Here is a 27,584-nt window from a genome sequence, read left to right on the forward strand (position 1 = left end):
TTCCTCTTAGTGTTTTATAATGTCTGGCCTTACATTTAGGTCTTTAATCCATTTTGAGTTTATTTTTGTGTATGGTGTTAGGGAGTGTTCTAATTTCATTCTTTTCCATGTAGCTGTCCAGTTTTCCCAGCACCACTTATTGAAGAGGCTGTCTTTTCTCCATTGTATATTCTTGCCTCCTTTATTAAAGATAAGGTGACCATATGTGCATGGGTTTATCTCTGGGCTTTCTATCCTCTTACATTGATCTGTATTTCTGTTTTAGTGCCAGTACCATACTGTATTGATTACTGAACCTTTGTAATATAGTCTGAAGTCCAGGAGCCTGATTCCTCCAACTCCATTATTCTTTCTCAAGATTGCTTTGGCTCTTCGGGGTCTTTTGTGTTTCCATACATATTGTGAAATTTTTTCTTCTAGTTCTGTGAAAAATGCCATTGATTGTTTTGTTTGTTTGTTTGTTTTTTGTGGTACGTGGGTCTCTCACTGTTGTGGCCTCTCCCGTTGCGGAGCACAAGCTCCGGACGTGCAGGCCCAGCGGCCATAGCTCACGTGCCCAGCCACTCCGTGGCATGTGGGATCTTCCCGGACCGGGGCACGAACCTGTGTGCCCTTCATTGGCAGGCGGACTCTCAACCACTGCGCCACCAGGGAAGCCCCCATTGGTTGTTTGATAGTGATTGCATTGAACCTGTAGATTGCTTTGTGTAGTATAGTAATTTTCACAATGTTGATTCTTCCAAACCAAGAACATGGTATATCTCTCCATGTGTTTGTATCATCTTTAATTTCTTTCATCAGTGTCTTATAATTTTCTGCATACAGGTCTTTTGTCTCCTTAGGTACGTTTATTCCTAGGTATTTTATTCTTTTTGTTTCAGTGGTAAATGAGAGTGTTCCCTTAATTTCTCTTTCAGGTTTTTCATCAGTAGTGTATAGGAATGCCAGAGATTTCTGTGCATTAATTTTGTATCCTGCTACTTTACCAAATTCATTGATTAGCTCTATTAGTTTTCTGGTAGCATCTTTAGGATTCCCTATGTATAGTATCATGTCATCTGCAAACAGTGACAGTTTTACTTCTTCTTTTTCAATTTGTATTCCTTTTTTTCCTTTTTCTTCTCTTATTGCTTTGGGTAAAGCTTCCAAAACTATGTGGAATAATAGTGGTGAGAGTGGGCAACCTTGTCTTGTTCCTGATATTAGTGGAAATCGTTTCAGTTTTTCACCATTGAGAACGATGTTTGCTGTGGGTTTGTTATATATGGCCTTTATTATGTTGAGGTAAGTTCCCTCTATGCCTACTTTCTGAAAGGTATTTTTTATCAAAAATGGGTGTGGAATTTTGTCAAAAGCATGTCCTGCATCTATTGAGATGATCATATGGTTTTTATTCTTCAGTTTGTTAATATGGTGTATCACATTGATTGATTTGCGTATACTGAAGAATCCTTGTATTCCTGAGATAAACCCCACTTGATCATGGTGTATGATCCCTTTCATGTGCTGTTGGATTCTTTTTGCTAGTATTTTGTTGAGGATTTTTTCGTCTATGTTCATCAGTGATGTTGGCCTGTAGTTATTTTTTTTCGTGACTTCTTTGTCTCATTTTGGTATCAGGGTAATGGTGGCCTTGTAGAATGAGTTTGGGAGTGTTCCTCCCTCTGCTATAATTTGGAAGAGTTTGAGAAGGATAGGTGTTAGATCTTCATTAAATGTTTGATAGAATTCGCCTGTGAAGCCATCTGGTCCTGGACTTTTGTTTGTGGGAAGATTTTTAATCACAGTTTCAATTTCAGTGCTCATGATTGGTCTTTTCATATTTTCTATTTCTTTCTGGTTCAGGAACAGAAGTTTGTGTATTTCTAAGAATTGTCCATTTCTTCCAGGTTGTCCATTTTATTGGCATATAATTGCTTGCAGTAATCTCTCATGATCCTTTGTATTTCTGTAGTGTCAGTTGTTACTTTTCCTTTTTCATTTCTAATTCTGTTGATTTGAGTCTTCTCCCTTTTTTTCTTGATGAGTCTGGCTAAGGGTCTATCAATTATGTTTATCTTCTCAAAGAAACAACTTTTAGTTTTATTGATCTTTGCTATCGTCTCCTTCATTTGTTTTTCATTTCTGATGGGATCTTTATGATTTCTTTCCTTCTGCTAACTTTGGGGTTTTTTGGTTCTTCTTTCTGTAATTGCTTTAGGTGTAAGTTTAGATTGTTTATTTGAGATGTTTCTTGTTTCTTGAGGTAGGATTGTATTGCTATAAACTTCCCTCTTAGAACTGCTTTTGCTGCATCCCATAAGTTTTGGGTCATCATGTTTTCATTGTCATTTGTTTCTAGGTATTTTTTGATTTCCTCTTTGATTTCTTCAGTGATCTCTTGGTTATTTAGTAGTGTATTGTTGAGCCTCCATGTGTTTGTAGTTTTTACAGATTTTTTTCCTGTAATTGATATCTAGTCTCATAGCGTTGTGGTTGGAAAGGATACTTGATATGATTTCAATTTTCTTAAATTTACCAAGGCTTGGTTTGTGACCCAAGATATGATCTGTCCTGGAGAATGTTCCATGAGCAGTTGAGAAGAAAATGTATTCTTTTGTTTTTGGATGGAATGTCCTATAAATATCAATTAAGTCCATCTTGTTTAATGTATCATTTAAAGCTTGTGTTTCCTTATTTATTTTCATTTTGGATGATCTGTCCATTGGTGAAAGTGGGGTGTTAAGTCCCCTACTATGATTGTGTTACTGTTGATTTCCCCTTTTATGGCTGTTAGTATTTGCCTTATATATTGAGGTGCTCCTATTTTGGTTCCATAAATATCTACAATTGTTATTTCTTCTTCTTGGATTGATCCCTTGATCATTATGTAGTGTCCTTCTTTGTCTCTTCTAATAGTCTTTATTTTAAAGTCTATTTTGTCTGATATGAGAATTGCTATGCCAGCTTTCTTTTGACTTCCATTTGCATGGAATATCTTTTTCCATCCCCTCACTTTCAGTCTGTATGTGTTCCTCGGTCTGAAGTGGGTCTCTTGTAGGAGGCATATGTGTGGGTCTTGTTTTTGTATCCATTCATCCAGTCTATGTCTTTTGGTTGGAGCATTAATCCATTTACATTTAACGTAGTTATTGATATGTATGTTCCTATTACCATTTTCTTAATTGTTTTGGGTTTGTTATTGTAGGTCTTTTCCTTCTCTTGTGTTTCCTGCCTAGAGAAGTTCCTTTAGCATTTGTTGTAAAGCTGGTTTGGTGGTGCTGAATCCTCTTAGCTTTTGCTTGTCTGCAAAGGTTTTAATTTCTCCCTCAAATCTGAATGAGATCTTTTTTGGGTAAAGTAATCTTGGTTGTAGGTTTTTCCCTTTCATCACTTTAAATATGTCCTGCCATTCCCTTCTGGCTTGCAGAGTTTCTGCTGAAAGATCAGCTGTTAACCTTCTGAGGATTCCCTTGTATGTTATTTGTTGCTTTTCCCTTGCTGCTTTTAATATTTTTTTCTTTGTATTTAATTTTTGTCACTTTGATTACTATGTGTCTCGGCGTGTTTCTCCTTGGATTTATCCTATATGGGACTTTCTGCACTTCCTGTACTTGACTATTTCCTTTCCCGTTTTAGGGAAGTTTTCAACTATAATCTCTTCTAATATTTTCTCAGTCCCTTTTTTTTATCTTCTTCTTCTGGGACCCCTATAATTCGAATGTTGGTGCCTTTAATGTTGTCTCAGATGTCTCTGAGACTGTCCTCAATTCTTTTCATTCTTTTTTCTTTATTCTGGTCTGCTGTAGTTATTTCCACTATTTTATCTTCCAGTCACTTATCCGTTCTGCCTCAGTTATTCTGCTATTGATTCCTTCTAGAGAACTTTTAATTTCATTTATTATGTTGTTCATTACTGTTGGTTTGCTCTTTAGTTCTTCTAGGTTCTTGTTAAAATTTTGTGTATTTTCTCTATTCTATTTCCAAGATTTTGCATCATCTTTACTCTCATTATTCTGAATTCTTTTTCATGTAGACTGCCTATTTCCTCTTCATTTGTTTGGTCTGGTGGGTTTTTACTTTGCTCCTTCATCTGCTGCGTATTTCTTTGTCTTCTCATTTTGCTTAACTTACTGTGTTTGGGGTTTCCTTTTCGCAGGCTGCAAGTTCATAGTTCCTGTTGTTTTTGGTGTCTGTCCCCAGTAGGTAAGGTTGGTTCAGTGGGTTATGTAGGCTTCCTGGTGGAGGGTACTGGTGCCTGTGTTCTGGTGGATGAGTCTGGATCTTGTCTTTCTTGTGGGCAAGAGTGCATCCGGTGGTGTGTTTTTGAGTGTCTGTGAACTTAGTATGATTTTAGGCAGGCTCTCTGCTAACGAGTGGGATTGTGTTCCTGCCTTGCTAGTTGTTTGTCATGGGGTGTCCAGCAATGGAGCTTGCTGGTCGTTCAGTGGAGCTGGGTCTTAGCCTTGAGACAAAGATCTCTGGGAGAGCTCACACTGATTGATATTATGTGGGACCAGGAGGTCTTGTGGTCCAGTGTCCTGAAGTTGGCTCTCCCACCTCAGAGGCTCAGGCCTGACACCCAGCCAGAGAACCAAGATCCTGTCAGCCACACGGCCATGTATGGCTTCCTTTTGGGAAGTCTGAGGTCTTTTGCCAGTGTTTAGCAGGTGTTGTTCCACATGTAGATTTATTTTTGATATGTTTGTGGGGAGGAAGATGATCTCCACGTCTTACTCCTCTGCCATCTTGCAGGTCTCCCCTTTAATTTTTTTAAGTTAAAAAAGTTTTACATTTGCAATCACATATTTAATACCTGTATTATGCTTACTCATAGCAAAATTTTAAATGCAAATAACTTATGAACTTGCACAAATATATTCCTATATATTGCAGCCTTGCCATGGTTATCATGTCTTCCATGCTATGTGTTTTTTTTTAATTGTGGTAAGAACACTTAATGTGAGATCTCCCCTCTTAACAAATTTTTCAGTGCCCAATACAGTAGTGTTAAACATATAGGCACAATGCTGTACCAGAGTTCTCTGGAACTTACTCATCTTGCATACTTGGAACTTATTGCCATTGAATAAGTAACTCCCCATTTGCCTCTCTCTCCTGCGCCTGGCAACCACCATTCTACTTTCTATGAGTTTGACTATTTTAGATATCTCAAATTAGTAGAATACTGCAGTTATTTGTCTTTCTGTGATTGGCTTACTTCACTTAGCGTAAGTTCCTCTAGGTTTATCCACATTGTCCAGAAGAATTGAAATCAGGATCTCAAAGATATATCTGCACTCCCATGTTCACTGCAGCACTATTCACAATAGCTAAGATGTGGAAACAGCCTAAATGTTTATTGACAAATGAATGGGTTAAAAAATATGGCATATACATACAATGGAATGTTATTCAGCCCTAGAAGAGGAAGGGAATCCAACCATATGAAGAATGGGATTTTAGTAGATGGGGTTGAGATCCACACTGGGGCACTTTTCATAGTAAAAGGGAATATTGCTAATTGTTACTCTGGGATAATAGGTGTAAACCCTGGCTGTTTCATACAAATTGGGACATATGATGTCCTAGGAGGATGAGTCTAAAAGGACCATGAGCAGAGAGCTCTGAGTGTGGTCAAGGGAGATTTCATGGTGTATTCAATAAGTGAAAAAGTCCAAGTTGGTTGAAGCACATTGAGATGAATAGAGGCAGAAAAGCTAGAAAGGTAGTCTGGGGCTTGAACTAGGATTAAATCTGTAGGTTCTTAAACATAAAGCTAAGGCATTTGGAAATTATTGAACAGGTGGTGGAGAAGCACTGCAATTTTTAAATAATAAAGTGACATTGTCCCCTATCAGTGATATCAGTGATGTGCAGAATGATTTGGATCAGGCAGGGACTACATGCAGGAGCCCAATTAAGGGGCCACAGTAATAGTTTGAAGAGTGGTTAAGAGAATGTGGACCAAGTCCAGGCAGCAGGAATAGAAAGGAAGGGGTGGATGAAAGACACATCAGAGAGAAGGAATCAAGAGAACTTATCAACTGAATATGAAAGATAAGCAACGAAAAAGGGAAAGTCAAAGGAAACTCCCAAGGCTTCAAGTTGAGGTGACTGTAGGCATTCTGTACTTGTGGGTTAGAGATAGGCAGGAAAGGGAAATCTGCAAATGATTATATAATTGGGATCCTATTCTTATTGCAATTTGGAAAAATAGATATAAGATAGCAATGGTACTTCTAGTTTAACTTTTGAAAATACTTTTATGCCAGGACAGCTTAATCTGAATAAAAATTTGAATAACTTTCTTATAATGTGAGTGTAAGCAGCTTGTTTTGAAAAAATTGGACTTTGATTTGGAGGGAGGGTAGGGGAGAGGGTTCAGGTATATTTAATCTTCTTTCTAGAACTCAGTGGCATGCAACCCATTTTTAGGTTAGTACAGTGGTTCTTATAGTGGTTCTTACTATAAAAGTAAAAATGAACCCAACTGAGGAAAATGTACAGCTATGACAGGCCGCTAGCTAGAACATGATTAAGAATGATTTTAAACCATGAGCTTGTATCACCCAGTTACCTCAATAGCTATCTTAAGAGTATTCAAAATTATCCAAATTAAGTACTTGGTTTTTAAAAAATAGCTCATTTTCTACAGAATACTTGGGATTGTAAAGATACCTTGAAATCAAAGAAAGAAACAATGACGATGTGCTATAACTTCTAAAATTTGAATTAAGCTTCTGCTGTGTTCCTGACTCCCAAAATGGTGGCCAAGCTATATTTTATATTTTCTTCATATTCAATTTCCCAATAACTTTCTACGCAGTGATTTTTTTCCAGTAGGGAATGTATCTGAGGAAGTGGAGAGAAATAGATGAGTTACTGGGGAAAAAAATGACAGATAACTGTAATTATCTGAAAGCACACACACACACACACACACACACACACACACCTATTTTTAAAAGAAAAATTTTAAACAGCAAAGGGAATCAAATCACTATAGGAAAAATTTCAGAAATAAGAATGTTTCATCTAGAAAAGCTTTCCTATGTTTTGAAACTCTTGAATTTTCCATAATTTTCACTTTGTTCAACATTTTTCCATGCTTAAATAAAATGAAATTAACCAGTCTGGCCATGGGGTATCGGCTTCTATTTCTCTAAAGCAGAGTTCCAGAAAAGCAAAGCGGACTTGAATTCGTTATCCTTCCTAGTCCCAGAATAGAATCCCCAAACATGTCAAGGTGTGAATTACTGAGAAATGCTGTCCCACTGTGGTGAGAGACTGCTGGGGGAAGGGGTTGTGTGGGTACACAGTAGCCCTTGGGGCTGTAGTGTGTCCTTGGCACCAAAAAGAAAGAGAAATCATAATGTAAAACCCCACATGGAACCAAACCCTGACTGATGCCATTCATTAGGGCCAGTAGCCGAGGAGTGTGGGTTTTACTTTTTTAGAAATTTTGGGGGGGGGGTGTTTCTGCTTCTTTCCTTGTGCTCTGTTTTTAAGTTTCTTTTATTCATCTTTCTAGTATGTTTACTTCTCTCTGTGCTTACTACATAATATGAAGAGAAAACCTTATAATACTATATGATATTGTCATTATAAACATGCATTATAGTATGTATTATATACAATGTAACTATGTAGATATAAACATACTATAGATATAATATTACAGGATGCTGGCCAGCCTGGCTGGGGCTTCTGGTTACATCCCTGTCTCCTTGGTAGTTACCATTACCCACAGGGCTTTGACAGCTTCAAGATTTCTAGTAAAAACATACCACTGTTCTAGTTTTCTCTCCTTTAGTTCCTCACCTGCAGGCATTCGTTATTAGGTATCAGGCTATTCAGCAACTGCCCTGACAGGATGAGAACCTGATCTTGAGTAGGATGTGTCAGAATGCACACGAGCCAGATCCTCTCCTCACCCCCACCAGGTTTTGCCTTCAATGGTTGTTTTTTGTTTTTTGTTTTTTGCGGTACGCGGGCCTCTCACTGTTGTGGCCTCTCTCCCATTGCGGAGCGCAGGCTCCGGATGCGCAGGCTCAGCGGCCATGGCTCACGGGCCCACCCGCTCCACGGCACGTGGGATCTTCCCGGACCGGGGCATGAACCCGCGTCCCCTGCATCGGCAGGCGGACTCTCAACCACTGCGCCACCAGGGAAGCCCTTCAGTGGTTGTTAACCAAAGAAAACTAGAGTGCCTGTTTTCTTCTCTCTTTATTATTCTCATAATTCTTCAGTCCCAATGAAATTTAAAATTCCTGGGTTGAAATTAGACTTAAACAAGTGATAGTTTGTTTCTGAATTGACTGTGATTAGCTTTCCTTATGGTGGATCCATTTCCTATTGTGAGGTAGAGTAATAAGGATGTGTATGGAGTTTTAGATACGGCTACTTGTAGTCTTTCTAGAAAGTTGTAATCTTATTAGAATAAACACTAAATGAAAAAGGTTAGGCAGCAGAGACGTAGATATTTGTCTGCCTCTGTAACTACCTCTCTCTCATGGACCTTACATAAGTCAGCTTACCTCATTACCCCTAAAAACCAAAGTTATGTATGTGAGAGCAGTAAAGGTAAAACAGGGATTTATCAATGTGTAAGGTATTACTGTGTCTGTTACTGTACAATTATCATTCGTTATTATTATTACTACCACCACTAAAAATAGAATGTAACTTCCACCTGCTTGTGGTAAAAGACTGGAACATATCCATATGCCCTCTAGAACAAGAAGTTTTTGCTATGAAAATTCTCATGCACATCTTTTAATCCTGTCAAATAGGTCCATCTTTTTCTTTACTAATAGATTCTTCATTAAGTTTCAAGAAAGAATGATTGTATTGTTTCATACTTTCAAGATATAGTTTTGACCTTCTAGACCACTTAGGAGCTGAACAAAATTTAATATTAGAAATAGGAAATACTTTAGTTGAAAGCCTGAGTATCCTACTGGATACTGGTTTGACTTGTGATCCCTTAGAAAATAACCAAGTCTCTATGAGCTAAATTTTCTCTAAACCTCATTTCACGATATCCAGCTTTCAGAATAGCTGGAAAATTACCATTTAGACCCATTTCATTTTTTAATGCATTATAGACATTGTTGTTCAAATAATTGCAACTCCATTCCTCATAGAAAGCTTATGCAGTCAATCCTTTATTTAATAATAGTACCCTTTAATTGTGCATGTAGAATGATAATGGAGAGAGAGAGGAATGGAAATGGCTAATTTGTTTTATTATACCATGTATTGGGAAGCATGAAGAAAATCAAATAGCTTAAATTACAATTTCAAATAAAAAAGCTTCTTGATGTTGGTGTACTCTAACCTCTAAAAACATTTTACAAATAAAGAATCAAGAAAATAAATATTAACAGCTCTGGGGAAACTTCTTTAATCATGGAACTATAACCACTCCCTGCTGCTAAAGTCTTTGATTGCAGAAATGCATCCGATTTACCTTTCAGAATTATTAGGTATAAAATGGCATATCACTGTTGTTATTGTCTTTTTCTCCCTTCTTATATTTTTTTGCAGTGAACAATAAGTTATTTTGTACCCCTTTTAATTCTCCCCCGACACACACCTTCTAATACCATCACCTTGGGGGTTAGATTTCAACATAGGGAATTGGAGGAGACACATTAAGTCCATAAGAGAGAGGAAAACGGATGCTATGTGAATCTTCTCAGGACGCTTTTAATTCTTTGTTCCTTTTTGTTTTTAGGAGTTGTACAGATGTGCTGTGCTGCATGATCTTCATACTGTTCATTATTGCCTACATTCTTTTAGGACTTGTGGGTGAGTAAATACAGGTATAGAAGATATTTAACATTTGCTAATTAAATAACTAAGTCAATGTCACATTTTTAACATTAATCATTTTCTTCCAAAATCCTTCTTATTGTCGATTATTATATTTTCTGGAGGGAATGTACCTCACCAGGAGTCATTGGGTAGCAGATGCAATGAAAAATAAACACAAAGCAGTTTATCCAAAGGCAAGCCTAAATTACTTAGGTAAATACAATTATACAGAAGAACAAAAAAACCTTATGGTTGCTTTTTAATCATTTTTACTTTTGAAATTTTATTAAGCAGCTAATAAAGTTCATGTTGCTATTTACTAATAAGAACTAGGGCCTAGATAAGTTTAAGTAATACATAACCTTTTCTTTTTATAAGTAAATTAAAAAGAAGTAAGAATTTCACCAAATAGGTCATTGACATATAGGAAATCCTATTGTCTTCGCCTACCAGAAAGAGATATCCTGTTGTTCATTGTTAGATTAAAGATTTTTCTATGGAAGTGAAAATAAAGAGGGCAAATATAGATGGTCTTTATTTGGGTTGTTTTAAAAACTACCAAAGGGGATCAATCAAGATGGCAGAGTAAGAGGACATGGAGCTCACCTCCCTCCACAAACACATCAAACATACATCTACATGTGGAACAACTCTCACTGAAAACTAACTGGAAACTGGCAGAAAGACTCCAAGGCTGTAAGAATGATACACACATAATTGGGTAGGAAGGGAAAAAAAAAAAGCAATCAGATCAGGACCTGTGCTCCTGGGAGGGGACTTCAGAGGGCAAGAAAGATCACACAGTTGGACACTCACCCTGGGGAGTAAGCAGTGAGAGCCACAGATTGGGTGCCCCAGTCCTGGGGTCCTATACAGAGGAGACGAGCCCTCTTAGCTGGTTGGAGGACTGCTGGGTCTAACAGGGGGGCTGTGAGAAGCGTGGACTCCAGTTGTGAGGAATACTCATGTGTTGTCTTGCCCTGAGGCAGGGTGGAGAGTGGTCTGCTCTAGTGGCTGCTGGGTTTCCCATAACTGCCTTGGCACACACCCAAGCCAAGCAAAGGCTCTGATTCTGCTCATTCCATGTCACAGAGCAGCACTGGATCTGGGGCAGCCATGACTAGGGAGAAGACTCGACTGTGGGATGCAGAGATGAACTAGTCCCTGGGCATGGCCTGAGTGGGATGGTGGCAGCCACTGTTGAGCTTACTCAAGCAGTGCATCTGAAGTAGCCCCGACCCCTGACAGCAGCTGCTCCACCACAGCTTACCCCCTGATCACAGGCCAAGTGTCCACATAGGCCTCACCTGCCCAGTGATATGGCTCAACAACAGGGCGGGGCTGGTGGAGGCTGAGGACAGTGACCTGCTGTGAGGAACAAAGGGGACTTGCACCTGAGTCTGCGTCTGAGCGGAACAAGGAAAACAGTTGTGCACGGTTGTGCGTGCCTGCACAGGCAGTGCATTAGAGACAGCTTGGACCTCTGTCTGCAGACAACAGCAGCAGAGAGCCCTCACACGCCCCACTTGCTTCAGCACTCCCCCACTCTGGGGCAAAAGTGCCAGTTCAGAGAGAGGGGAAAACACACACTTAAGGGGAACAGAGCCAGCTTGAGCCCGACCCTCAGGGCTTCTGCTCCAGCAACTTGGGCTCAGACCCTACCCCTGATAGGGCAGTGACAGCCACTGAGCAGAAAGGAAGCCCTGCCTCACACTGGGCTCCAGCTCTAACCTCTCCATCTCTAGCCCCACCCCCTACCAAGGTGATAGCTGCCAGCAAACCCTGAGGAAAGATGTGACTTGGATCCATATCAAATCCAGTTCTCCCACCAAAGGCAGTGGACACACCGCACCTGTACAGGAATGGCCCCGCATAAGAACAACCCTTCAAGCAACAATAGGTAACTGTTTCACCTAAATTCATAGAGGCAGAGAAAGTTAAGCAAAATGAAAAAGCAGAGGCACTGCTGTCAATTAAAAGAGCAAAAGAAACACTCTGAAAAAAATAATGAAATAAAAATAAACAATTTACCAGATAAAGAATTCAAAGCATTAGTAATTAAAATGTTTACTGAATTAGGAAAAAAAATAGATGTATACAGTAAAAATTTTAACAAGGAACTATAAAATACAAAAAAGACCCAATCAGAAATGAAGAATTCAATAGCTGAAATAAACACACTAGAAGGAATGAAGAGCAGACTGAGTGATCCAGAAGAATGTATATGTGATGTGAAAGAATAACGGGAATCACTGAATCAGAACAGCAAAATAAATAAATAAATAAATAAAAACTTGAAACAGTTTAAGAGATCTCTGAGATAGCATTAAGCATATGAACCTTCACATTATAGGAGTCCCAGAAGAAGAGAGAAGGGGATTGAAAATGTATTTGATGAAATTATGGTTGAAAACTTCCCAAACCTGAAGAAGGAAATAGACATCCAGGTACAGGAAGCACAGAGAGTCCCAAACATGATGAACCCAAAAAATACCCACAGCAAGACATACATAATTAAAATGGCAAAAGTCAAAGCTAAAGAGAATTCTAAAGGCAGCAAGAGAAAACAAGGAGTCATATACAAGGGAATCCCTGTAAGGCTATCAGCTGATTTCTCTGCAGAAAGTTTTCAGGCCAGAAGAGAGTGGCATGATATATTCAAAGTGCTGAAGGGAAAACCCTGCAACCTACAATACCCTACCCAGCAAGATTATCATTTTGAATAGAGGAAATGTTAAAGGGTCTTATCTAAGTGGAAAAGAAGTAAGAATCTAAAAGGGAAAATCTCACTAGGAAATGCAAATATATAATAAGGGCTGATGATCAACCACTTAAAGACTAAAAGACAGAAAATTCTAAAGCAACTATAACTATAATAAACAGTTACAGGTGTTCCTTAAGAAATAAGAAAAATCTCAAATAAACAGCCTAAACTGACACCTAAAGGAATTAGAAAAAGAAGAACAAACAAAACCCAAAGTCAGCAGAAGGAAGGAAATATTAAAGAACAGAGAGGAAATAAATAAAATAGAGATTTGTAAATCAGCTCTACTTCAATTTAAGAAAAAACTACCAAAGGAACTGGTGTGAATATTTTCTGTAAAAAGATTTCACCATTGCATATGAATGTATTACATTATCCCCAGAGACTTAAGTCCTATCCCTTAGACGCTGACTTAGGAAACTTTATTATTATTGGTGGGGGGGGAGTGTAAAAGTCAGATAATAGCTTCTAGTAACAATAATTAATGCCTAGAGTTAATGTGGATAGATTGTATCAGCAGAAAGAAGGCAGTGCCTACCTAGAGAACAATGGAAAATAATTTTCTCTGGTCTTCAGTTTTATCTTCCAGTAAAGAGAAATACTTTGAGAACAGCAATTGAAAGTAATTTCCAAAATATCATCTGAGTAATACCAGGTGAAAACTACACATAAATGGAGAATTCAAAAAAGTAAGGCAGGAAGATAGGGAAGGAGAGAAGAATAAAGGAGTATAAACCACAAAACCAAATAATGTGCTCTTAGGTCTTCAGAAGATTCCTTTTTTATTTCTTCAGTGTATTTGAACTTCTAAACATTAATGCATTAGTAGCACAATACATAAATATATAAATTGAATATTATAATACAGTGAATTTTCTTATACAACTAATAGAATTTTAGCTTCTCCAACTTTGGGACACATGTCTGTCTCTGTAATTGTTTTGTTTGTACTTTTCGTCATCGAGTGGAAATATGTTGCATGAGAGAAAAAAAGATTTGGAGTCAAGCAGATCTAGGGTTTCCCCATATTACCCCATATTACTTGGTGGACTTGAGCTACTTTCTAAATCTCAGTAGTTTTGTCACCTGTAAAAATATGGAAACACTACCTACTTTGCAGGGCTGTTATGAGGAGTAAATGAAATAATATCCAGCTACGCCAATAATGCTACATAAGAGTAAGAGGCAGTACTTCATTTGCTACCATTGTATAATCTAGCTGTTCTGAATTTTAATAAATTGCTTTTAAATTGTAATTTACTATTTTGTTCCTATAGCAACCCATAATTTTGGTTATTAAAGTTTGAATGCACACAGGGACTTCATAAGGATCTCTTATTGTGACCAAAATCTTTCCCTTAGGAGGCGTTATGGCATAATTGAGTAAGTCTCTCCTCTGTATCTCAGAGCCAGTCTCTTGTATTCCATAGAGAAATGCCTTCTGTCCTTATCTAGAGCTGGGAAAGCCACTGCAACTCTCTCCCTTGTCAGCACGGTAGAAGGAACGGGAGTGTGTACTGTCATTCCCTCTGGAGCAAGATGAGAAATTTGCCTTTTTGTTCACGATCTCCAGATTCAGTTTGTAAATGCCTTAATTCACATAAGGAAATTGGAAGATAAAGATTCCTCAATGAAAAACTGTGTGTAATATTGGATTAATTTAGTGTTTCCTCTAAATTAATCCTTATGCCACTGATTAAAATGAGCGACTCACAAAATTTAATATATGTATATTTCTCACCCCTGAACTACAAATAGCCATACTTGCCTGTTTCTAAGATAAACTTAACTCTTACAATGCTGGACTAAAAGAAGAATGAAGGAAAACGCTTGGCAGAGGTTAGTAGGAGTGTTAAGAATTTTTTTAAATGAAAGAATGTGTACCTTCACCTGAGGAAAGATGAAGCTAAGTCAGTTTTACTGATGTGTTGTAAGTAGTTTTGCATCTTTTGCCATTTTGTTAGATCAGGACCTTCTTAGGGTTACTTTCATCCATGTTCTTTTCATAAGAAGTGCTCCCATGAAAGAGCCATGTTTCTTACAAATTCTTCTAAGAAAAAAACTGTTCTTTGCCCTTTATGTAGAATATGGCCAGCTAGGGTAACACTTAGATGCAACAAAGGCACTTGACATTCAACTGATGAAAGGCAGAACCTCCGTTCAAGTGGGTGAAGTGGAGTCTGGGTAGACGGTATCAAATCTCCTTGAAAGGTCAAACATTTATGGTAATAGCCCTCTTTTGTGCTACTTCACTGATGGGTGCTATTCAATTGTGCTAACTAGAAAAAAAGAATAGGAATATTTATTATGCAAATTGTTCTTGCTGTCCTTGTGCTAACATTATGTATACAATAGCGCAATTTTAACATTCAATAATTTTTTCTTTCTTTTTTTTTTTTCAAATGGATTTCCAATTGAGAGAGTTAGTTATTTCATTGTTGTATTTACACAGGAAGCACTTACAGTTAGGGTCTGAAGTTTGTTTTTGGTTTTGTTTATTAATCTTCCTCCGGAATAATTATTCCTGTTAGTTGAGAAGATAGGAAGTTAACAAGAAAGTAAATTTATGCAAACAAGCCTAGAACTCTGTCACTATCCTGTGAGAAACCCAAGCAACATGGAGAAGCCCCGTATAGGGGTCCTAGTCAATAGGCTGGGCTGAGCTCCTAGGGATAGATAGTGTTTACTGTCAGCCCTGAGGGTTTTCAGATGATTGAAGCCCCATTCAACATCTGGCTGCGTGAGAGAGCCCCAAGGGGCTCAGCTAAGCCTTCCCCAAATTCCTAACACCCAAAGTCATGAGCAAAATAAAATGGTTGTATTAAGCCAGTGGGTTTGGGGGTGCAATAATAGATAAGCAGGACAAAACTTGATATCCGGAAGTGGGATGCTAGCTTAACAAAACCTAAAATATGGGCATTGGTTTTGGAGACCAGGTGGTGTTCAGAAGCCAGGTGGATTTTGAAGGGATTGTTGGCCAGAGTTTGAAGGAAAGGGAGGAAATGTAATTGGAAGCAGGAGGGAAGGGCATTTCGTTATGCGGTGGTGAAGGTTTGGCAACACTGTTGCCAATGGTAATTAGGAAATATACCTAATGAATTCAATGATCTAGTTAAAGACACCATCCTTACAAGAGGAACCAGCCCTGAAGAGCTTCATCAACCCCTGGACCTGACTTAGGTGATGAGATTCAGACCTTTAGCTTGAGCCTGATGCCTTAATTGGATGAGGCTTCTGGGGATCCTGGGAGAGTAAAAGCATATTTGATTGTGGAGGGAATGTAAAAAGTTTGCAGCCACAGGCTGAACTATAGTAGTTTTAACACATGGCTGCAAACTCTTTGCCATTCCTTTCATCAAGAGGTGGGGTCTGCATCCCTGTTTCTAGAATTTAGTGAGGTTAGGGATTGCTTCTCTAATAGAGAATGAACCAAGGCAAAACATACCAGTAAAGGGCCTTGATGTGCAAGTAATTTATAGATCAGTGCAAAGGATTAAAGGAGGGCCATCATGGGTCGACTGGAAACAGCGGAACTGAAAGTACCAAGTACAGAAAGGAGGAGGTTTACATAATTCAGTCTTAAATCCTTCATGGAGTGAGGTGGAGAATAAACAAAATAGCTGAATTAATAATCAGATGTAGTCCAGCTTGACCACATCATTTCTGGTATTAAAGTACATGTTCATTGTCTGGGGGTAGCAATACAGTCACACATCTACTTTTCCATTCATTGCGTTCATAGCAAGAATGATACTCATCCAGCATATCATTCTTTACACTGACCTGGACTGCCCCGAAATGTCAAGGGAGGGGGCAGTCTTATTTCCAGTTTCTCATTGGAGAGCAAGACCTTGTAGTCTACTGGAGCTCTGATGTTTTGGTTGGTGCCATTTGGTATCATTTCTTAGTGACTTGCTTGTCTGGATCCTTCCACTCTTGTAGTGGTTTCCTACACAAGGATCCAAGACTATAGCTTTTTAAGTCTTTACACCATGCTCAGCCATTTCTCCTCAAAGTATGGCTAGTATCAGAATGCAGCCCCTACTCTTAGACCCTTCTTTTAAGCCTAGGACAACAGTCCAGTCTCTGCCTTCAAGGTATTTGTATTCCTTTTGGCCTATAGACCTAGTTCAGGGTCAGTCTGTTCTGTCCTAAATTAAAATCTCAAGGAGAAAAATTTAGTTCTCGTCCCTTCCTTCTCTTAAAGCTAATTAGTCTTCCCATCCCAAGGGATATTAGAAAGGGAGAGAACCATATTTTCATAACTGAGAGGTCCCTCAAGTGACTTTTTGAAGAACAAAGATAATTCCAAGATGACTTTTTGATACTGTCTGTACAGAGAAGCAGTGGACAGTCTCTCTTACTAATAAACAAATATAGTTTTTAAAATTATGTTATGCCTCACCAGGCATCCCTTGGTATTGAGCTTAAATGTATGATCCTACTATTCATTGTAAGTCGACACTGGTGATGGAGAGTGAATGTGACAGGAAGTCACACTGTTCCTTTAGTCTACGTCAGAACTAAAATGAGCCTGCCTATCAGGCCACAGCTTGGAGACATTGTTTTAGCAAAAAAAAATTTTTTTCAATAAAAAGGTAAGAAATTTAAACGACTCCAGTTCCATTATTTTTAAAATTTTTCTCGTAAACTTTTCTTAATGAAAAATTTATTGTATTTATAAATAACCAGAACCAGTATTAAATGTCCTTTTGCATTCTTGACAAATATATAAATGTTTACAAATAAAACTACATACTTATATGTTACTATGGAAGCCTTCATTTTAAAAGGAAAACACTTAGTTTTGACTGTTACTGGAACAGATTTTTTTTTAATGCTGAGTGAGATTTTTACTGTTTGTTGTATTTTGCTGAATGCACGAATTCTAGAGGATTTCAAGTAGAATATTGTTAGCATGAGAGAGATTGATTTGTGCTCAAGGACACGACCCTAAACTCACCATTGGGTGGAAGAGGCCCCCTGTGAAATAAGAAACAACGTTTTTCTTATCCAGGCAACTGGACACAGGGCTGCTCCAAAAATGTTTCTACAGCAGCAGTGTCATCAACACAGATTTTCAAATTCTGTATCATGTGTCCTATTATCTGCTTCATTGCATTTGTAAATTGCTTGTGTTAAAAAGCCATAAGCACAATTTGGCAGGCCTGTTCCTCACATATTAAAACAGTTAAAATGTATCTTTAAGGGATACAAAATAATGATTTGAAAGCCGACATTCCTAACCAGCAAGTGTTTAGGGAATGCCTTAGCTGCCGCAAACAGATTTGCAGTTAATTTTTAAGTGTCAGTGCAAGCAGTTGGTCTAATCACATTTTCTCCTTGACAGAGGGCTTTGTAATGGCTGCAACTTCTGACTCAACCCTAGAGCACAACAGGAACATACTTTGCAAATGTTTGGAAATAAGAGACAATACTAGGTAATAATACTTGCTCCTGCTATTTCAGTAACAGGATATGAGTTCCTTGATATGAGTGAAAAGAAGATTTGCCTGAATAAAGTTTTCACTCATCGCTTATCAATCTTTGCTAATCTGCTATGAATTACCCAAATAGGAGTGTTTCACAAATAATTTCTCTTCTTACCTTTCTCTTCTCCCTGTCTCTCTGTCTCTGTCTCTCTGTCTCTCTGTCTCTCTCTCTCTCTCTCACACACACACACACACACACACACACACACACACATGCATCAGCTACACTTAGTCTTTTATAGTTATTTCTAAAATAGCAAGAAAATTAAGGGAAAAAGATGATTGATCCTGATTTGTATTGATTACTGTGTAACTTTGTCATTTGGTTTTATTCACCAGTATAATCCAGGCAGTTTTATTCTAGAGCGTCTGCTCTTAATCACCATGCTATACTGCCTTTTATTTAATAAAGAAGATGAATGAGGATTCTTTAAGTAATGAAGGATACTGAGAGAGGGAGCAGATCAGAACCCCATAATACTCTCTCCTAATGCTTTCTCTCCCTCCTTTCCCTCCATCGTCTAATTCCACGTAGAGTTGGACTTAAAACAGAGAGAACGGCACCAGAGGCGTGAGTGAAAAGCACGTATTGTTTTGCAAGCAAAAATCATGAATAATTTGGTAGCTGCAGTCTTGCTCTGTGAGACTGAGTACATGTTCACTTTGCTGCAGCGTCATGGTTTACATTCAGTAACCATTTGCAAAATTAGCCTCTATTATGTACACACTAAAGAGAGGACCATATTCTTTATGATAATCCACACCTATTAGTAGATTTGGTTTTTTCTTTCAGTTAATGCTTGTGCTATAGAGTAAATAAAATTATGTCAGACAGTATCTCATTCTTTGGGCTTTTTTGGCCAGGAAGACCTCAAAGGATTTCATAGATCTTTCTAAAAAGTGTATTTAGTAGTAGATGTTAATAATGAAGATTACATGTAGCATTTTCATATATAATAAATTGCATCAGGTTTTAGGAACAATGAAAGCTCTTCCTTGACATAAAGCAATGGTTGCCAATTATAGAACCACATTAAGCAAGTAAACACCAAGATGAGTGATACTGAATGTGTGGTGACCTTGAGTTTTTCAAGGAAAATTTGATAGGAAGAGAAGGACCCACTTGAACAGAGCCTCTGCTATGGATTGCACAACTGGCACTGACAATCTTGTTACGCTAAAACAATCTCCCTGTAGTTCATTGTATAAAATAACCTAAGATACTGCTTCTCCATCCAGATCTGGGACCATGCTCCAGCCCACGTGTGCACCCACTGGCCTCCTTTCCGTCCCAGTACCCATCGTGCCCCTCCCCCTCACAGGGCCTTGTCCAGGTGTCCATCGGCTGGAAGCCTCTTTGTGCCTCTCTTCATTTTTCAGATCTCAGCTCCTGCATACCTCTCAGGGACATCATACCTGGCTTTCCTCATTTGATCATCTGCCTCTATGAATCCCTCTATCTGTACCACATATTGCTTTTTTGTAGTGCTTGTCAGAATTGAAATTTCACATCTGTGCAATTAATTCATTAAGATCTACTTCCCCCAGTAGACTGTAGGCTCTAGGAGAACAAGGACCTTTATATACCCAGAGTTTAGCATGGTGCTGACACATAGCAGGCACTCAAAAAACATCTGGAGAGTGAATGAAGGAAAGAATAAATAAATTTTTGTCTTCATTATTTCCAGCCACTTCAATGTGAATCAAAACCTTGAACAGATTGTAAATAGTAGTAGACTAACATCTATTTAGATTAACTAGAAAAAGAAGCATATTAATGTAGCAAGCATAAAGTCAGACCTGCTAATACAGAAAAAAACAAAGGTGTTGTGGAAAGCCTAATTTGATTTCTTAGTTATTGGGTAGTTTTTCCATTTTCTTTCAATTCTATGTATTATTTACAAATATGCTTTAAACATACTCTTTGTCGCATCTTTTACTTCCTATTCTTACCCCTTGCATTTTACAGACTCTGAAATTTAGAATGTGTGTCATTTTGCTCTTTTCTTTTGCTGTCCTATGTGGCAGTAAATTCTGACAAAAGAGTCTGAAAACATTGTGCCTCTGGTAGTTTTTTGTTTGTCTTTAATGAATTCCTGAATGTCTTGCTGAATATATCTAAAGTTTCCCCTGTGAGTAGGCTGGTCACTTGTTCAGAACATGGGCTGGGTGTTTTTCTTTCTTTTTTTTTTAAAGATTTTTTTGACGTGGACCATTTTTTAAAAATCTGTATTGAATTTGTTACCATATTGCTTCTGCTTTATGTTTTGGGTTTTTTTTGGCCGTGAGGCATGTGGGATCTTAGCTCCCTGATCAGGGATCAAACCCACACCCTCTGCATTGCAAGGCGAAGTCTGAACCACTGGACCACCAGGGAAGTCCCTGAGCTGGGTACTATTCATTTAACCCCTTGGATCTCTTCTCTACCCCATTCTTCACCCTGCTCTGTCCCTAGAGAAGTTGGCTTTTATGATGACATCCACAGGCTCTCTTGTCCCCTGGCTTCCAGTTTGGTCTGTGGGAGGTATCAACAGTAGATTGGAGTGTAAGAGAATGGTTTTATGGAGTTTATTCCTCTGATTCTCTTGCTGGTAGGTCACTGCAGGTTAACTGCACCTCTCTACCTAAGGCCCCAAGTCTAGTCAGTCAGCTCTTTCCATTTGGCTTCTCTCTCTGGATTTAGGGAACTCCTTCCTCCTTTGCCCCTTCAGGCCTAGAGGTAAAAATGACTCCCTGTTGTAGCTAGCCTCTGGGTTCTGAACCAACTATTCTTCTCCTTAACTCTGCCCATACCTTTGTAAATATTTCTTTATTAAACTCTCTGCAATTATCTTGTGTGACTATAACATCTATTTCCTGCTAGGATCTTGCTGTATTCTAGAAAACAGCAACCCAACCTGAAAGGCTTGCTTCCTAGGTGGTGCTTTAACTGGATCTTGCATAGGGTGTTTTGTTCCATAAGGATGGCTATTCTGGGTGATTGAGTTCAGTGTTGGTTATCCACTGCTGACAGATTTGTCACATAAGCATTGTTGGGATCCTGGTCAGCCTTTGTGAATAAAAGTCCATGTTATCCAAAACCCATGCATAATTTTCATCCCTATTGTCATGATTACTTTTTCACAAAATCATTGAGCAATTACTTTTCCATCTGGTTATTGAAAGCTGTCTCTACAGAGGGGTCTTTACTAAGCAGCCACATGAGACATAAATATTTTCATATTCTGGGTCCATTTGGAAGTCAGTACTTCTAATATTTCTTAAACTTCCTTGCCATTGGTTGTCTAATATTTTTTCTTTTCCAGCTTGTGATAACGTGGCCAAATCATTGGCCTCTGTCTATGAATAGATACACGTTTCAGATTCAGTTCATCTCTTCTTTCAGTCAAAGTAGATAACCAGAAGAATGCCTCCTGATCTGTGCCAACAGATGCTCCACCTGTAAATCTGATTTGATTTTTTTGCTTCCTAGTCAAATAATCACAGGGACATTTCCATGAGCCATAGGTATGTGTTAAAGCCGCGCCTCAGGAGTCAACACCCTATTATTGTGAGCAATCTTCTTATGAAACTTTCTAGTGCCTTCATGACCTCCTCAAGCGTTGTATGAATACCCCACTTCTACTCAGTAAGGGAGTGCTATTGGGCACAGCCAACTTTAGGCTTGATGGCTCAGATAACATTCAGTTCACTGATGGACTTCTCATGTCATTAGGTGATCATTCAACGTTCAGGAGGTACTTCTCAAAAGAAGAACATTTATTTGCTGAAAGGATATGGATTTTCTCCAAAGCCATAACAGCCTCTAATAGGCATTTGCCATATAGACCTAGTGGCAGACCTGCTAGTACAGTAACCTGGATTATCTGAAAAGCACTTTATTTCTTGGGGCAGCCATTAAATGCTGTGCCTCTTTTTTAATAACAGACAATGCAAGGTATGGCAACTTATATTTTACTTTGGAGGAGATATCACTACCAGGCCCTCAGATCTTACTGGAAGACTTCTGTATTTTCATGAGGTTTATCTCCTATCCATTAGCACACGTATGTCTTTGTAAGACATCCAGGTTACATGCTATCCAATATTCTCCAGATCTTATCAGCATGATGCCATCAGTGTTGTATCCTGTGAGGTAAGATATTATATTAAAATCTTGCAGACTAGGGCTTCCCTGGTGGCGCAGTGGTTGAGAGTCCGCCTGCCGATGCAGGGGGCACGGGTTCGTGCCCCAGTCCGGGAGGATTCCACATGCCGTGGAGGGGCTGGGCCCGTGAGCCATGGCCGCTGGACCTGCGCGTCCGGAGCCTGTGCTCCGCAACGGGAGAGGCCACAGCGGTGAGAGGTCCGCGTACCGCAAAAAAAAAAAAAAAAAAATCTTGCAGACTAAATTGTGACAAAGAGCTAGGAGGTCAAGTAACTTCAAGGCGAGATGGCGAGGATGCAGCGCTATCCCTGCCAGGTGAAAGCAAATGCTCCTGGTGTTTTATACTTACTGGGAAAGGAGAAAGCTTTTGTTAGATCAATTGCTGCATGCAAGCTGGCAGAGGCTGCTTTGATTTGTTCCAGCAGAGAGACTACAACTTGAACAGCAGCTAAAATTAAGGCCATGACTTGGTTAAGCTTAAGCGAATCCATTATCGTTCTTCAGAAACCATCTTCCCTCTGCACTGGCCAATAGTAAGGCCCAATGAATGAATGAATGATTCAACTTAATAAGAATATGATGACTGACAATTCAGTATGAATGATTGAATGGGAGTTTGACTATATTCTAGACCCACACTTTAAGATAAAGTTTTCATATTAACTTTTTTTTAAAGAAGTAAGGTAAATAGGTATCAGATAACGTGTAATTGGTTAGGTAGGCCCTAAGTCATATTTTAAATCAAGTTGCAGGCTCCATGTATTAAATCATATAGCGAAGCAACAAAAAATACTTAAATCCTAGGAATTGTAGCTGTGAGTTTAAAACATGACAAGAGAAAATAAAAATAGAAATAGAAATCGAATAGCAAATAAAATTTAAGTATTGTGAATATTTAGGTTGAAGGAGAGAAAGATGATTTAACTGCTTCAAGTATACAAAAGATTTTTAAAAGCTAGATAGTAGTTAGTTATCTATTGCTGCATAACAAATTACTCTCAAACTTGGCAATATAAAGTAAGCAAACATTTCTTATCTCACAGTTTCTGTGGTCCGGAATTGGGAATAGCTTGGTTGTGGCTCTGGCTCTGAGTTCTTTATGAAGTAGCAGTCAAGATGTAAGCCAAGGCCACACTCCGCTGAAGGCTTGACTATGGTGAGGTATCAGCCTTCTAGATGGCTCCCTTGCACGGATGTCACCACGAGGCTTCAGTTCTTGCTGACTGCTGACAATCGTGGGCTTTTTCTATAGGACTGTCTGAGTGTCCTCATGACATGTCAGATGGCTTCCCCTAGAGCTACTGATCTAAAATAGAGAGAGGGAGAGCAAAGAGGAAGCTGCACTGCCTTTTATGACCTATTCTTGGAAGTCACCAAATATTATTCTGTCACATTCTATTCATTAGAAGCAAGTCACTAAGTCTAGTCCACACTCAAAGGATAGGGAATTAAGCACCACTATTTGAAGGAAAATTGTCAAATAATTTATGGACATACTTGAAAGCTGCCAAACATGCTGATCAGCTGAATAAAAGTAAATGGCATTATTCAGGTCTTTTGTCCATTTTTTAATCAGGTCGTTTGGTTTTTCGAGGTTGAGCTGTATGAGCTGTTTATGTATTCTGGTTATTAACCCCTTATTGGTCATATCATTTGCAAATATTTTCTCCCATTTAGTTGGTTGTCTTTCCATTTTGTTGATGGTTACCTTTGCTGTGCAAAAGTTTTTAAGCTGATTAGGTCCCATTTGTTTATTTTTGCTTTTATTTTCTTTTGCCTTAGGAGATGGATCTAAAAAAATATTACTACAATTTATGTCAAAGGCTGTTCAGCCTATGTTTTCTTCTAGGAGTTTTATGATTCCCAGTCTTATTGGGTTGGCCAAAAGGTGCCTTCAGTTTTTAAGTAAAAATAAAAGACACATTTTTCATTTTCACCAAGAACTTTATCGAATAACATGTTCGCCCTTTTGTTTCACTACCTTCTGCCATTTTTCAGGCACCTTCATAATTCCATCTTCCAAAATATTTTATCTTTTTGAGCAAAGAACTGTTCCAGGTGCCTTTTACAGTCTTCCAGGGAAATGAAGTTTTGTCAATTAAGAGAATTTTGTAAAGACCAAAATAAATGGAAATCCGAAGGTGCAATGTCTGATGAATACGGCAGATGAATCAGAACTTCCCAGCCAAGCTGTACCAGTTTTTGCCTGGTCATCAAAGAAACATGCAGTCTTGCCTTATCCTGATGGAAGATTATGCATTTTTCTGTTGACTAATTCCAGACGCTTTTCATCGAGTGCCACTTTCAGTTGGTCTAATTGGGAGCAGTACTTGTTGGAATTAATCGTTTGGTTTTCCAGAAAGAGCTCATCATAGAGGACTCCCTTCCAATCCTACCATATACACAAGATCACCTTCTTTGGATGAAGACCGGCCTTTGGTGTGGTTGGTGGTTTATTTCGCTTGCCCCATGATCTCTTCCATTCCACATTGTTATACAGTATCCACTCTTCATTGCCCATCACAAGTTGTTTTAAAAACAGAATGATTTCATTATGTTTCAATAGAGAATCTCATGCGGAAATACGGTCAAGAAGATTTTTTTCACTTAACTTATGTGGAACCCAAACATCAAAGCGATGAACATAACCAAGCTGGTGCAAATGATTTTCAACGCTTGATTTGGATGTTTTGAGTATGTCGGCTATCTCACGTACAACGTTGATTGTTCTCAGTTAATGTCTCGATTTAATCGCTATCAACTTCAACTGGTCTACCCGACCACGGAGCATCGTCCAGCGAGAAATCTCCAGCATGAAAGTTTGCAAACCACTTTCGACATGTTCCATCAGTCACAGCACCTTCTCCATACACAGCACAAATCTTTTTTTTTGCATTTTGGTTGTGTTTCTACCTTTCTTGAAATAATGAAGCATAATATGCCGAAAATGTTGCTTTTTTCTTCTACCTTCAATATTAAAATGGCTACACAAAAATTCACCAATTTTGATAAGTCTTTTTTTTAAGTGCATGCTGATATGACAGCTGTCACATGCAATCTAACAAAATGGTTTCCAATGAAAGACAAGTAAGTGCTACTAGAGCCATCTTACGGAAAAAGTAAACAAACCTTTTGGCCAACCCAATACATTCAGGTCTTTAATTCATTTTGATTTTATTTTTGTATATGGTATTAGAAAATGTTCGAATTTCATTCTTTTACATGTAGCTGTCCAGTCTTCCCAACACCACTTATTAAAGAGACTGTCTTGGGGCTTCCCTGGTGGCGCAGTGGTTGAGAGTCCGCCTGCTGATGCAGGGGACATGGGTTCGTGCCCCGGTCCGGGAAGATCCCACATGCCATGGAGCAGCTGGGCCCGTGAGCCATGGCCACTGAGCCTGCGCATCTGGAGCCTGTGCTCTGCAACAGGAGAGGCCACGACAGTGAGAGGCCTGCATACAGCAAAAAAAAAAAAGAGACTGTCTTTTCTCCATTGTATGTTCTTGCCTCCTTTGTTGTAAGTTGACCATAAATTCATGGGCTTATTTCTGGGGTCTCTGTTCTGTTCCATTGATCTATAAGTCTGTTTCTGTGCTGATACCATATTGTTACTATAGCTTTGTAGTATAGTCTGAAGTCAGGGAGTGTGATTCTTTCTCAAGATTGTTTTGGCTATTTAGGGTATTTTGTGTTTCCATACAAATTTTAACATAGACATTTTCCCAAAGAATACAAATGACCAACAGGCACGTGAAAAGATGCTCAATGTTGCTAATCATCAGAGAAATGCAAATTAAAACCAACTAGATATCACCTCATACCTGTAAGAATAACTGTCATCAGAAATAACACAAATCACAAATGTTGGCAAAGATGTGGAGCAAAGGGAACTCTTGTACACTGTTGGTAGGAATGTAAATTGGTGTAACCACTGTGGAATAGAGTATGGAGGTTTCTCAAAAAAAAAAAAAAAAAAGCGTGACGCAGTGGATAAGACTTTGTGCTCCCAATGCAGGGGTCCCGGGTTTGATCTCTGGTCAGGAAACTAGATCCCACATGCATGCCACAACTAAGAGTTTGTGTGCCACAACTAAGGAGCCCACAGGCCACAACTAAGGAGTCCATTGATGCAACTAAGGAGCTGGTGAGCCACAACTAAGGATCCCTGGAGCCTCAACTAAGGAGCCTGCCTGCCACAACTAAGACCTGGTGCAACCTAAATAAATAAATTAATATTAAAAAGAAAATGCAGTACTTAAAAAAAAAAATAGAGGGCTTCCCTGGTGGCACAGTGGTTGAGAGTCTGCCTGCCGATGCAGGGAACGCGGGTTTATGCCCCGGTCCGGGAAGATCCCACGTGCCGCGGAGCAACTGGGCCCGTGCACCATGGCCACTGAGCCTGCGCATCCGGAGCCTGTGCTCCGCAACGGGAGAGGCCACAGCAGTGAGAGGCCCGCGTACCGCAAAAAAAAAAAAATAGAACTACCATATGACTCAGCATTTCCACTCTGGGGTATATAGCCAAAAGAAACAAAAACACTAATTCAAAAAGATACATACACTGCAGTGTTCATAGCAGCATTATTTACGATTGCCAAGATATGGAAACAAATGTCCATCAACAGATGAATGGATAAAGAAGATGCGTATATACATACAATGGAATACTACTCAGCCATAAAAAAGAATGAAATTTTGCCATTTGCAACAGCATGGCTGTACTTGGAAGGCAATAAGCTTAGTGAAATAACTCAGACAGAGAAAGATAAATACTGTATGATATCACTTATATGTAGAATCCAAAAAATAAAACTAGTGAATATAAAAAGTATATGGGATTAAGTTATAAGAAAGAGCTCCATGATAGCATATCCCCCAAAAAATCAGGGAGGAAAAGACCATGTGAAATCTATATATTTTGGAAATTTTTAAGCGTGTGAATAAACATCTACATCAGTGGCTCTCAACTGGAGCAGTACCACTGCATGGGGGGGGGGTCTTCTGGAAATTTTGAGTTGACTTTTTGATTGTCACATGTTTTGGAGGTACTACTGTCTTTTAGTGGGTAGGTGGAAGCCAGGGAAGATAGATGCCTGGCAATATCTGGGACAGTTCTGCAAAACCAAGAATTGCCCCGCTTCTTGCCTAACTTTCCCATGTACCGCTCATGTAGGTGACAATTTGCTTTTAAATATTTGAATCTAGAACTTCTGTTTTAAAATTACAAATTTTTATTTTTGCATGGTTTTAATAACTACCAAGAGAACTTGAGGAAAGTGTACTTTTTTGGTTGGAATTTACTAAAATTTTTTCATTTACGAAAATTGTATCATTGACAACACCACTTACAGTATTTGAGTCTCCTACACAGTACACCTGA

The 27,584-nt window shown here is 38.8% G+C and overlaps 1 protein-coding gene across 1 annotated transcript in view; it reads left to right on the top strand.

Annotated features, from left to right (window-relative positions):
* The window catches only part of SLC44A5 (solute carrier family 44 member 5), a 371,649-nt gene that overhangs the window by 264,785 nt on the left and 79,280 nt on the right, over positions 1 to 27,584 (top strand). Inside the window, exon 3 of the mRNA XM_029226993.1 lies at positions 9,722 to 9,795. Within this exon, the coding sequence (XP_029082826.1) occupies positions 9,722 to 9,795 (74 nt within the window). The remainder of the gene's footprint in view (positions 1 to 9,721; positions 9,796 to 27,584) is intronic.

The sequence above is a fragment of the Monodon monoceros genome, unplaced genomic scaffold (assembly GCF_005190385.1).
Source record: "Monodon monoceros isolate NGI ecotype Baffin Bay Population unplaced genomic scaffold, NGI_Narwhal_1 Super_Scaffold_18, whole genome shotgun sequence".
Classification (NCBI taxonomy): domain Eukaryota; kingdom Metazoa; phylum Chordata; class Mammalia; order Artiodactyla; family Monodontidae; genus Monodon; species Monodon monoceros.